A 12,277-nucleotide genomic window follows, 5' to 3' on the forward strand; every position below is an offset into this window, starting at 1 on the left:
CCGCCTATTTGGTGACTCAAGCAAACGTCACAAGTTTATACTCCCTCTTGCCATAGCGACGAATGATGCTGGGAGCAGGCGGAGCTGACGCTGATGACTGCGTTATGGGCTGTCCGTCCCCTTGTGATGACGACAGGAGTAGGTGCGGTCATACGGCGAGCGTTCACCTATTGGATGTCTCCTAGAGGCTTGGTAAGCAGTGGGGAGGAGTTTTCTCCATTTAAACAAGCACATACCTCACGCGCGTCACGGCCAATACATGCCGGAGGCTCGTTGCTGCACGCACGACATCAGAAGCGTGCAACGTCTTTGTAGTCAGTGGACTTCGAAGTGCTTGGCATAATTGTTGTAGACCCACCATCAGGGTTACAATACATGGCATCTAATGCTCTTGATGAACATACCGACAATAGTCGGATAGGGAAACGCATCAAGCAATTCACTGCAGCGTAGGAAACATATGCAGACTGACTCTCGCTTCTATATCTGAGCCCATTAGTGACAAATCCTCCAAGTGTGGGATCCTATATAGCAACGGTCCACAGATCATATACTCCTAAACATGAAGGAGTTTCTATGATCTATCTATGCTCACTAGGGATCTCACGTCCGATTTATGGGATCCTATACAGCACTGATTTAAGGGTTTACAGCCCCGTAATGTGCAGTGTGAGCAATATCCTTTTAGGATCATTAGAGGATTTGCACCATTATTTATATACTCCTAAACATAAAGGAGTTCCAGTGGTAGGGTTTTATTAGGAATCAGCATAATAAGAGTCTGATATATTCCAATTCACCCTATCAAGCCTATTCGTGTGGAGATCGGATTTTAATATTATCGAATAAAGAGTTTTTAACGTACTTTAGATAGGGAGTAAAATATATTTTCTGAGTAGTACGTCTACAGGACTATCATACATAAGTGAATGATATTTCAGCATACGCCTATCTGCAACTACGCCCCGCTCAGGCCAGGTCTAAAATTGAGGCGTGGCATGGGCGAGGACAAGCTTGCAGGCCGTTCTCATTTACCATTCTCTATGTCTGTTCTCTAAATGAAAGACAACTTCTATAAGGCGGTAAGTGCAAATTATGTGGCAGATGTATCTAGATTGTGTAACATAATTTGCTAAAGTCAGCAACAGGTAAGGCTACTTTCACACTAGCGTTCGATCGGATCCGTTCTGAACGGATCCGATCGTAATAATGCAGACGGAGGCTCCGTTCAGAACGGATCCGTCTGCATTATATTAGCAAAAAAAAGCTAAGTGTGAAAATAGCCTCGGACGGATCCGTCCAGACTTTCAATGTAAAGTCAATGGGGGACGGATCCGCTTGAAGATTGAGCCATATTGTGGCATCTTCAAACGGATCCGTCCCCATTGACTTACATTGTAAGTCTGGACGGATCCGCACACCTCCGCACGGCCAGGGGGACACCCGAACGCGGCAAGCAGCGTTCAGCTGTCCGCCTGTCCGTGCGGAGGCGAGCGGAGCGGAGGCTGAACGCCGCCAGACTGATGCAGTCTGAGCGGATCCGCTCCATTCAGACTGCATCAGGGCTGGACGGCTGCGTTCGGGTCCGCTCGTGAGCCCCTTCAAACGGAGCTCACGAGCGGACCGACGAACGCTAGTGTGAAAGTAGCCTAACAAATATCTGTATTAGACCCAATTCACTTAATCTATTAATGATCTTGTAGACATGATTGGGAGTAAAGTGTCATTTTTGCAGATGACAAAACTGTGTAGAATACATAAACTGAGCTTGACTGTCAAATGTTACAGTAAGACCTAGATAATCTGGCAGCACGGGCTAGAATGCTGCAGATGAATTTTAAAGTTGATAAAATCTGTAGTAATGCATGTAGGCCCAGAAATCATTTTGATGCATATACACTAAGTGGAATAAAACTGGGGACAATAGAACAATAAAATGACTTGGATATTCTGCTTACATGTAAGCTAAGCAGCAGTACTCAATGTCAGACATCAGGTGCATAAAGATAATTTAAGAATGTATGAAAAGAGATATAAAACCTTGATCCCAAGGTAGTATTACCCCTCGTAAGGCAACATCTTGAATATGGGATTCCGTTTTGAAATCTATTATTATTTATTATTAAAGCGCCATTCATTCCATAGCGCTGTACATATGAAAAGGGGTATACATACAAAATACAGACAATTGCACTAAGCATAAACAAGACAAGTTAAAAACTGGTACAGAAGGAGAGAGGCCCTGCCCGTGAGGGCTTACAATCTACATGGTATAGGGGAAGGACACAAGTAGATGAGGGTGAAGCTGGGCATGGCTGTATAGAGGCAGCAGGGTCACTGGTTGTAGGCTTGTCTGAAGAGGTGGGTTTTTAGGTTTCTTTTGAAGGATTCCACTGTAGGTGAGAGTCTGATATGTTGGGGTAGTGAGTTCCAGAGTATGGGGGATGCATAGGAGAAATCTTGGAGGCGATTGTGGGAAGAGGCGATAAGAGGAGAGGAGAGAAGGAGGTCTTGTGAGGATCAGAGATTGCGTGTGGGGATGTATCGGGAAAGTAGCTCAGAGATGTAGGGAGGGGACAGGTTGTGGACAGCATTGTATGTATTTGTTAGTATTTTGAACTGAATTTGCTGGGAAATGGGGAGCCAGTGAAGTGATTGGCAGAGGGGAGAGGCAGAGGAGTAACAGGGTGAGAGGTGGATTAGTCGGGCAGCAGAGTTAAGGATAGATTGGAGGGGTGCGAGAGTGCTAGATGGAAAGCCACAGATGAGAATGTTGCAATAGTCTAGGCAGGAGATGATGAGGGCATGTACAGGCATTTTCGCAGATTCAAAGTTAAGGAAAGCGCGGATGTGGGAGATGTTTTTGAGTTGGAGGCGGCAGGTCTATGTAATATAAAGGATATAGTTGAGCTAGAAAGGGCAAAAATAAAACAAATGAGACTTGCACTCCCTATAATAATAACAACCTAATCTGACAAGACCAATAGTAAAACTAAAACTGCATACCACGTGCCGCTGTGCAACACGGTTGACTAACAGTCATTCCCTCCGTAAACTGGGGGGTACTTCCACTGTGTGGTCCCAGCTAGGAGGGCAGGTACCCATATTTTATGACAGGGATGCTTGTTAGTAGCTGTGCTGCAGGGAGGCACGTGGTATGCGGTTTTAGATTCACTCTTGGTCTTGTTAGATTGGCCTGCTTTTATTATAGAAAGCACAGGTCACCTATGTTTTAATTCTGCTCTATCTAGATTGTTGCAGTGCACTGAACGGCACTGAGACTTGCAGCAACTCCTACATTGTCCTATTTATGCAGTGTGTGTGAGCACCAGTGACCAGTGGCGTCGCCAGGGGGGGCCAGAGGGGGCCACGGCCCCCCCAACATCATGCTGGGCCCCCCCATGTGCCCCCCCAACTAAAATGCGCCCGCCCCCCCCTGCTGCCAGCAGCATTCACTTGACTGATCCGAGTTCAGCTCAGCTCAGTCACAGTCTCTCTCTCACCTCACGCTGCTGGCAGCAGGGACTCAGGGAGCCGGAGCCTGAGGGAGGGATGGGGAGGAGGGTAATATGATCTCAGAGTGATTGGTTGGCCGCCCACCAACCAATCACCGGCCAGAGCTGAGGGGGCAAGGCAAGCACAGCACACCAGCAGCTCTCTGAATCGAGTCGTCTGAGTCACACAAGTAAGTGCAGGGAGTCTAAGAATAGAAAGGAATCGAATGAGTCACAAGTTAAAAGAATCTAAAGATCCGACTTAGTTTGTGACTCATTCGATTCATTGAGTTAAAAGAGCCGTGAGTCAGAGGGTAGAACAGCTTACACTGAGGCTGAGGCTGCTTTTGTTGCAGCAGTGATAAGATTAAGGGACAGGAGAAGTGACAGATGACACAAGAGTTTAGATTACAGGTTGAATTAAATTAACCCTTTAGAATCAAATTGGCTTCTCAGGAGATATATATGTTAAAGGCATCTCATTCAGTAGCTATATAACTAAGGGCCCTTTCACACTTGCGTTGTCCGGATCCGGCGTGTACTCCACTTGCCGGAGGTACACGCCGGATCCGGAAAAACGCAAGTGTACTGAAAGCATTTGAAGACGGATCCGTCTTCAAAATGCTTTCAGTGTTACTATGGCAGCCAGGACGCTATTAAAGTCCCGGTTGCCATAGTAGTAGTGAGGAGCGGGGGAGCGGCATACTTACAGTCCGTGCGGCTCCCGGGGCGCTCCAGAATGACGTCAGAGCGCCCCATGCGCATGGATCATGTGTACATGCGATCACGTCATCCATGCGCCTGGGGCGCCCTGACGTCACTCTGGAGCGCCCCGGGAGCCGCACGGACGGTAAGTATGCCACTCCCCGCTGCACTTTACCATGGCTGCCAGGACTTTAGCGTCCCGGCATCCATGGTAACCATTCAGAAAAAGCTAAACGTCGTATCCGGCAATGCGCAGAAACGACGTTTAGCTTAAGGCCGGATCCGGATCAATGCCTTTCAATGGGCATTAATTCCGGATCCGGCCTTGCGGCAAGTCTTCAGGATTTTTGGCCGGAGCAAAAAGTACTGCATGCTGCGGTATTTTCTCCAGCCAAAAAACGTTCCGTTCCGGAACGGAAGACATCCTGATGCATCCTGAACGGATTTCTCTCCATTCAGAATGCATGGGTATAATCCTGATCAGGATTCTTCCGGCATAGAGCCCCGACGACGGAACTCTATGCCGGATCCGGACAACGCAAGTGTGAAAGGGGCCTAAGGGTGGGTTCACATCACCTTTATGGATTGTACTGTCAGTGTCAGACTGTTGTCACTGTGGGTAACAATGCACAACAGACAACAATTCACATTGCACACCACAGTGACAGCTTCTGACTCCTGTCTGACTCCTGACTCCTCCTGTCCGGCGTCAGCCTCAGCTTCCCTTTACTATAATAAATCACTCAATACTAGTAATCAGAGTTCAGAGAGAGCTGAAGAAGACGAGCCGACTGCACTGAGTCAGCAGCGGAGCAAGTAGTGAGTGAATCGAATGTATCAAGCATCTGCGCATGCGCACCGGCACCTAGAGTCTTCGGTTCACTTGCGAGTCAGCTCAGCAGTCTGACTCACCAAGTGAACCGAATATCCGATTCATGAATTGGTTCATTTGAATGAGCTGATTCAAATGAACCGATTCACCTAAAAGATCCAAACTTCCTATCACTAAGCGGCGGTGCAGGGGAGGGAGAGGCGTGTCCCTTCCCCTTGCTCTGATAGGCTGCCGGTCTAGTGCCTGCAGCCTATCAGAGGCCGGCGCAGGCGTGCGATGACGTCATCGCGCCGCCTGAGCCATACAGCGTGGGACACAGGCCAGAAGAGGCCTGCATCGCATCGCTGACACTGAGGTAAGTATAATTTTTTTTTTTTTTTTACAATAGTGATACTTGGGGGGGGGGGGGGGGGGGGACTTACCTAATAATGGCACATGATGGGGGGGCTTACTTAATAATGGCACATTGGGGGGGACTTACTTAATAATGGCACATGAAGGGGGGGTACTTACTTAATAATGGCACATGAAGGGGGGGCCTTAATACTGGCACATGATGGGGGGGCTTAATACTGGCACATGATGGGGGGGACCTAATACTGGCACATGATGGGGGGGACCTAATACTGGCACATGATGGGGGGCTTATTACTGGCACATGATGGGGGTCTTATTACTGGCACGTAATGTGGGTCTTATTACTGGCACGTGGAGTCATCTACGGGGGCACTAAGAAGGGGTAATTTATACTTGCAAAATTATGGGGGACATTGAGGGCATCTACTGGGGCATTTTATACTGGTACATTATGGGGGCACTAGGAGGAAGGGGGAGAGGAGCACTATGGGGCATTTACTGGGGGCACTATATAGGGGTATTTTATACTGGCACATTATGGGGGACATTAGCTCAACTGGGGGCATAAGGGGGTATTTTTTGCATTGTCACATTATAAGGAGAATTATTACTACCGGGGGGCATTATGGTGGGCTTTATTACTCCCACATGGTATGACCCCTAGTAGCAGCACCAGCCTCTCCCTGCTCTGCTATTCCTCTGCCTCTTCTCCAAATCCTTATTATGAAATCTTTCTCATTAGGATAAAACACATCAGCTCCGCCGAGCCCCCGGCCAAAGTGTGGAAGTGGCGTCCGAGACCCCCAAGGGCCAAGCCAAGTAACTGTAAGTCTTCATGTCAAATATGTTTGTTATACACATATAGCCTACACTGTGCCCCACAATATACAGTATACCGCCACGCTGTGCCCCACAATATATAGTATACCGGTACACTGTGCAGTCTGTTCTATAAGCACCCTTGTTCTGTGGCGGTGGACAGAAAATAATCTGGAAGTGCCCCTCCCGAGACCAGGCTCTGGATCCGCCACTGGTCTGGACTGCTCACAGGAGTGTACATTTCTTCTAAACTGTAATCCGTATCCTCTGACCTGCAGAAATCAGCACTCGCTCGATAACAACTAACAGGCAGGACCTGTAGGCTGTAGCCTGGCCCTGTTACCGAAGCTAGCCGAGTGGTGTAAGGTTAAGGTACTAGTAGAGATGAGCGGCCGCTTAATCCTGATTTAAAGTTAAAGTTACTGCAGGATATGGATTACGGTTTAGAAATGTCAAATGTACACTCCTGTGAGTGGCGGGGAGGGGGATCTGTGGATGACACTGTTATGGAGGGGGAAATGGGGATGACACTGTCATGGGGTGGATCTGTGGATGACACATATAGCATAAGATGCTATACATTACACGGTATGTGGCATCCACAGATCCCCCCCATAGCAGTGTCATCCACAGACAGCTGGACTTTTCTTCCCTGTTGCGGTTTTAGGTATTGGGTAAAGTATCGCAGCATTTCTAAGTGTACTTGTGTAAATATATCGTTGTTATAGCTGCCCCCCCTACTTTTGTCCTGGCCCCCAGTGTGCCCCCCCAAAATTTGAAAGCTAGAGACGCCACTGCCAGTGACCCTATTTATAGAGCTAAAAAGAGTTCAGAGGTAGGTAACCAGAATGTTAATTGGAATGGAAGGTCTCTGTTATAATGAGAGGCTTAAAAAACTAGGCTTGTTCAGCTTAGAAAAAAGATGGTAATCTCATTTACATGTATAAATACATGTGGTCAGTACATAGAACTGGCACATGATGTATGTGTTCCAAGGATGATTACTATTACTCTTAAGCTTGTTTCACACTACGGTTAACTAATGCAGCAGGCTGTTCCAACCGGGAATAGCCTGTCAGATCCAGTACTGCCGGGCACTGCCAGGATGCCGCCCGGCCCCAATAACTATAATGGGGTCCAGCGGAAGATATTGAGAATCGGCCGGACAAATACTGCTGCACACAGAGGTTTTTGTCTGGCTGATTCCCAGCATTCTATCCCAGAACAGCCTGCGGGAAGGCTGTAGCGGCAGTGTGCAACAAGCCTAATAATGTTGCATAAGAAATCTAAGAGAGGTTGAAACTGAAAGACGTGCTTCTTTTCAACATATGTAAGTATGTAAATGCGGGCGTTAGGCCTCTTTCACATGACCGTTCTTTTTTTCCAGTTTATGAGCCGTTTATTGCATTCCTTATACGAAACCATTCATTTCAATTATTCTGCATGCATTCCATTTCCGTATTTCCGTACCATTGAAAGATAGAACATGTCGTATTATTAACCGCAAATCACGTTCCATGGCTCCATTCAAGTCAATGGGTCCGCAAAAAAAAACAGAACACATACAGAAATGCCTCTGTATGTCTTCCGTATCTGTTCCGTTTTTGCGGAACCATCTATAGAAAATGTTATGCCCAGCCCAATTTTTTGGTATGCAATTACTGTATACTGTATATGCCTTACGGAAAACGGAACAGAAACGGAAACAAAAAAACTTAGCAATGGATCCGTGAAAAACGGACCGCGAAACACTGAAAAAGCCATACGGTCACGTGAAAGAGGCCTTACACAGCACTGGTGTAAAGCCTTGTCCCCCAAGCTAACATGGTCACACAAGTTAATACAGTTCATCCCATTCTGCATATTGAACCAATAGTGGGCAAGTGTTACCTCAGTGCAATGCAGTGTGAATTTTGCATGAGCATATTTGGAAAGTAGAGACCACTTTTAACCAGGTTGGCAGAAAACTCATGACAATTTATTACAAAAGTATCCAACACATCAACATTTCCTGTAATTTTCTTCAGTATCTGAAACACTTTAATTATATTTTAATATGCTTAGCATGATAACAAATAATTAAGTTGTGTAAATAAAAAATGATAACTATTCTAATTATACAAGCATTGATTAGCAGTAAAGTGGTAGTGCATATATTTGCCTAAAACCATCAGCTAAATGTTTCAAACAAATATTGACTCAAGGCTTCCTAATGCATTTACAAGCGTCTCATTTGAAACAAAAGTGTGCACAGAAGAACATTTGGTATCATAATAATTAATCTGTTTGCCTTGTAAACAAATAGAACGTAAATCCATTGGCAAACAGCTAGAAAGCTTACAGCAAGGACAGAATACATGTAATACGACTAAGTGCCATAGCTATTTAATTAATTTAGGCACTATTTTCTGACAAAACTTAGTGTAAAATATTTAAGATTTACTTTAAAATACAAATTATGTTACATTTAATTCACTGCTGAAGCATAATGTTCACTTTCATTAACTGAGGCAAATTGTCATTGCTGAGAACAGTGGGTTTGACTGGCACACTAATGTGTGTGGGGAGCGTCCAACTCTGCCCTGACCATGATGTTGAGGGGAGACAAGGATCAGGCGTTAATAATATTTTCGCTCAATCCTTTTGTTCTCTGGGGAGATAAGCCCCTGTATGGCAGTGGCTTTCTCCACTCTCCCCACAGCATACACAGACATTTCTGAACCACTGGGGCATGTATTCTACAAGATCTCTGATGTGTGCTGTGGTATCCAGCACCATGTTAGAAGCAGATGAATCTGTGGGTTGCAAAGACCCTATGGAGTAGATTTGTTTTTCCATTACATTTGGCAGATGCTCAATGAAATAGTGATCTGGGAAATTTGGAGGTCCAGTCAACAACTGAAGTCTTTTGTCATGTTCGTCAAACTAATAAAGGTGAATAAAAGGTTTATATTTTTTAATTTTTGGAGTACTTCCCTTTTTCTGGTATTTTGTATGGTGGGTAATCGCTTATTCCCATAGGGCGCTGCACCCGCTCATTGCTATTATCTGTACTACCATTTTATCTTATTGTGTGTAATATATATACACACACACATACATATAAATGGACAAATGTTTAACTAGCTGAGACATCAGATATTTTATTTACCTGCACCGTACGTCTGGCATTGATATGCTCCTTGTGCAACTGTTCCCATGATCTACACCTTTGATACTAAAAATAACAGGAAAAAAACTATTAGGCAAGAATACCCAAACAATGACTAAATAAATAAAAAAAATCCTAACTGCTAAATAACAGGACATCTCCCATGGCCATCAGACACCCACCAATCAGAAAATTATGGCATAACTTGCTGTAATAAAAAAAAAATATTACTAAATGCTATTTCACAATAAAAGATCAAAAAGGCCAACCTGGCTTAGAGTACTTGAAGTGAAACAGTAAAAGAAACTAACCTTTTCAATATTTATCTGATGGTTCCTCAACCTTTCCAAATCTGTTGGAATAACCACCTTTGCAAACTTTTGTGCAGCAGCTTCCAGGCGACGGTATGGCACCGTTTGTTCACTTTCCAACATATCATTACCCGTTGCTAACGTTCCAGACACTTAGCTGAAATGTAAAAAAAAACTAAACTCAAAAATAGGGAAAAACAACCAATTCTGTACGTAATATAAAACATATTTATTAATTATATCAAATGTTAAATAAAGATCTTGTGAGGAATATGGATTAATATTTACGGTCAGCCATGTCCTCACACCCCCATTTGCTGACAGATAGCAGAGGTAGTGAACTCCACAGGAGGGCCCTGCTTCAAACTTGGACTCTAGTTGTAGCCGGAACCCAGGCGGATCAATTGGGCCCGGAACCATCTTGCTGTGACATGCTAGTCTGGGGCTATGAGCCTTATGGGTCATTTGCTCCCAGCACCAGAGAAGGAGGGGTGGACCCTACCCATAGGCTGGGGAGCGACGGGCTACAGGTCATAAGCCCATGCAAGCCAGAGGGCGGTGGCTATTTCCTGAGGGGGTTACATCATGCCAATGTGTTTGGAGAGACCAGGAACCAGCTGACCTCACCGCCCCCACGTGACTGCAGCCTAGGGTTGGGCGAATACCGGTATCACGATATACCGCGGTATTAAAAAAACGGCGATATGTCGATATTGCTGTTTCCAAAATACTGCAGTATTTTGTGACGTCATCAAAGCGGTCAGCGCACATTGTGCGCTGACCGCTTCTAAACGTGCGCTCGCCCGCCCCTGCACCTTGCATAGCGCTGCCGCTGAGTAACATTACTTCCTCTCGCTCCTGGCCTGGCTCCTTCTTGCTCCTCCTCCCCAAGTCTCCACCCACCATCTGACATCATCACCGTCGTCACCCACCAGTGCCGGCTCTATTGTATATGTGGCGAATCGATCCCCTGTGTGAGTACTGGTGTCTCTGGAGAGACTTTTCCTGCGGCTGCCTCACTAGTGTGCTCTGGTGACGAAATTATAAACTTACTACTTCCCGCAGCGGCCGCCCCGGCTCTCCCTCCTCCTCGCTCCCATATTCAAATCTCCGCCCACCGGCATCTGATGTCAGAATCAGAGCACACAAGCGAGGCAGCCGTGGGAAAGGTATATCGCAAAGTATTACTGCATGTATGGTGGCCTGTGGTCACAAGACCTTATTATAACGCCTCCTTGTGGCCCCCCAAACAGTGTAACGCCTCCTTGTGGCCCCCCCATACAGTGTAACGCCTCCTTGTGGCCCCCCATACAGTGTAACGCCTCCTTGTGGCCCCCCATACAGTGTAACGCCTCCTTGTGGCCCCCCATACAGTGTAACGCCTCCTTGTGGCCCCCCATACAGTGTAACGCCTCCTTGTGGCCCCCCCATACAGTGTAACGCCTCCTTGCGGCCCCCCCATACAGTGTAACGCCTCCTTGTGGCCCCCCATACAGTGTAACGCCTCCTTGCGGCCCCCCATACAGTGTAACGCCTCCTTGCGGCCCCCCATACAGTGTAACGCCTCCTTGTGGCTGCCCCCATACAGTATAACGTCTCCTTGAGGCCCCCCATACAGTATAACGTCTCCTTGTGGCTGCCCCCATACAGTATAACGTCTCCTTGAGGCCCCCCATACAGTGCAACGTCTCCTTGTGGCCCCCCATACAGTGCAATGTCTCCTTGTGGCTGCCCCCATACAGTATAACATCTCCTTGTGGCCCCCCATACAGTATAATGTCTCCTTGTGGCTGCCCCCATACAGTATAACGTCTCCTTGTGGCCCCCCATACAGTATAATGTCTCCTTGTGGCTGCCCCCATACAGTATAACTCCTCCTTGTGGCTGCCCCCATACAGTATAACGCCTCCTTGTGGCTGCCCCCATACAGTATAACGCCTCCTTGTGGCTGCCCCCATACAGTATAAAGCCTCCTTGTGGCTGCCCCCATACAGTATAAAGCCTCCTTGTGGCTGCCCCCATACAGTATAACGTCTCCTTGTGGCCCCCCATACAGTATAACGCCTCCTTGTGGCTGCCCCCATACAGTATAACGCCTCCTTGTGGCTGCCCCCATACAGTATAACGTCTCCTTGTGGCCCCCCATACAGTATAATGTCTCCTTGTGGCCCCCCATACAGTATAACGCCTCCTTGTGGCTGCCCCCATACAGTATAACACCTCCTTGTGGCTGCCCCCATACAGTATAACGCCTCCTTGTGGCCCCCCATACAGTATAACGTCTCCTTGTGGCCCCCCATACAGTATAACATCTCCTTGTGGTTTTTTTTCTTTTAAACGGGTATTTATCGCGATATATATCGTTATCGCGATAAATTTTTTAATATCGTTATCGTCTGATAATTTTTGATATCGTCCAACCCTACTGCAGCCAAGGCCTATTCCACCCTTATGACCCAAAGGAACGTTCATCTACCCAGTAATTGACTTTCTCTGCTTAACTCTGTTGTACCCCATATAATCTGCATCTGTAACCTCAGACCACTGTATTTAGTCTCTGTGTATATTGTGTTATATCTAGTGTGCCCTTACGGCAATATAAATATAT

The 12,277-nt window shown here is 46.5% G+C and overlaps 1 protein-coding gene across 3 annotated transcripts in view; it reads right to left on the reverse strand.

The window, feature by feature from the left end:
* The window catches only part of STX17 (syntaxin 17), a 143,276-nt gene that overhangs the window by 79,539 nt on the left and 51,460 nt on the right, over positions 1 to 12,277 (reverse strand). For all 3 annotated transcript variants that reach the window (XM_044293685.1, XM_044293687.1, XM_044293686.1), the window contains exons 2-3: positions 9,670 to 9,826; positions 9,359 to 9,424 (exon numbers count right to left, since the gene is read on the reverse strand). In XM_044293685.1, coding sequence (XP_044149620.1) covers positions 9,359 to 9,424; positions 9,670 to 9,792 — 189 coding nt within the window. In that variant the 5' untranslated portion in view covers positions 9,793 to 9,826. The remainder of the gene's footprint in view (positions 1 to 9,358; positions 9,425 to 9,669; positions 9,827 to 12,277) is intronic.

Source organism: Bufo gargarizans, chromosome 5 (genome assembly GCF_014858855.1).
Source record: "Bufo gargarizans isolate SCDJY-AF-19 chromosome 5, ASM1485885v1, whole genome shotgun sequence".
In the NCBI taxonomy this organism is placed as follows: Eukaryota; Metazoa; Chordata; class Amphibia; order Anura; family Bufonidae; genus Bufo; species Bufo gargarizans.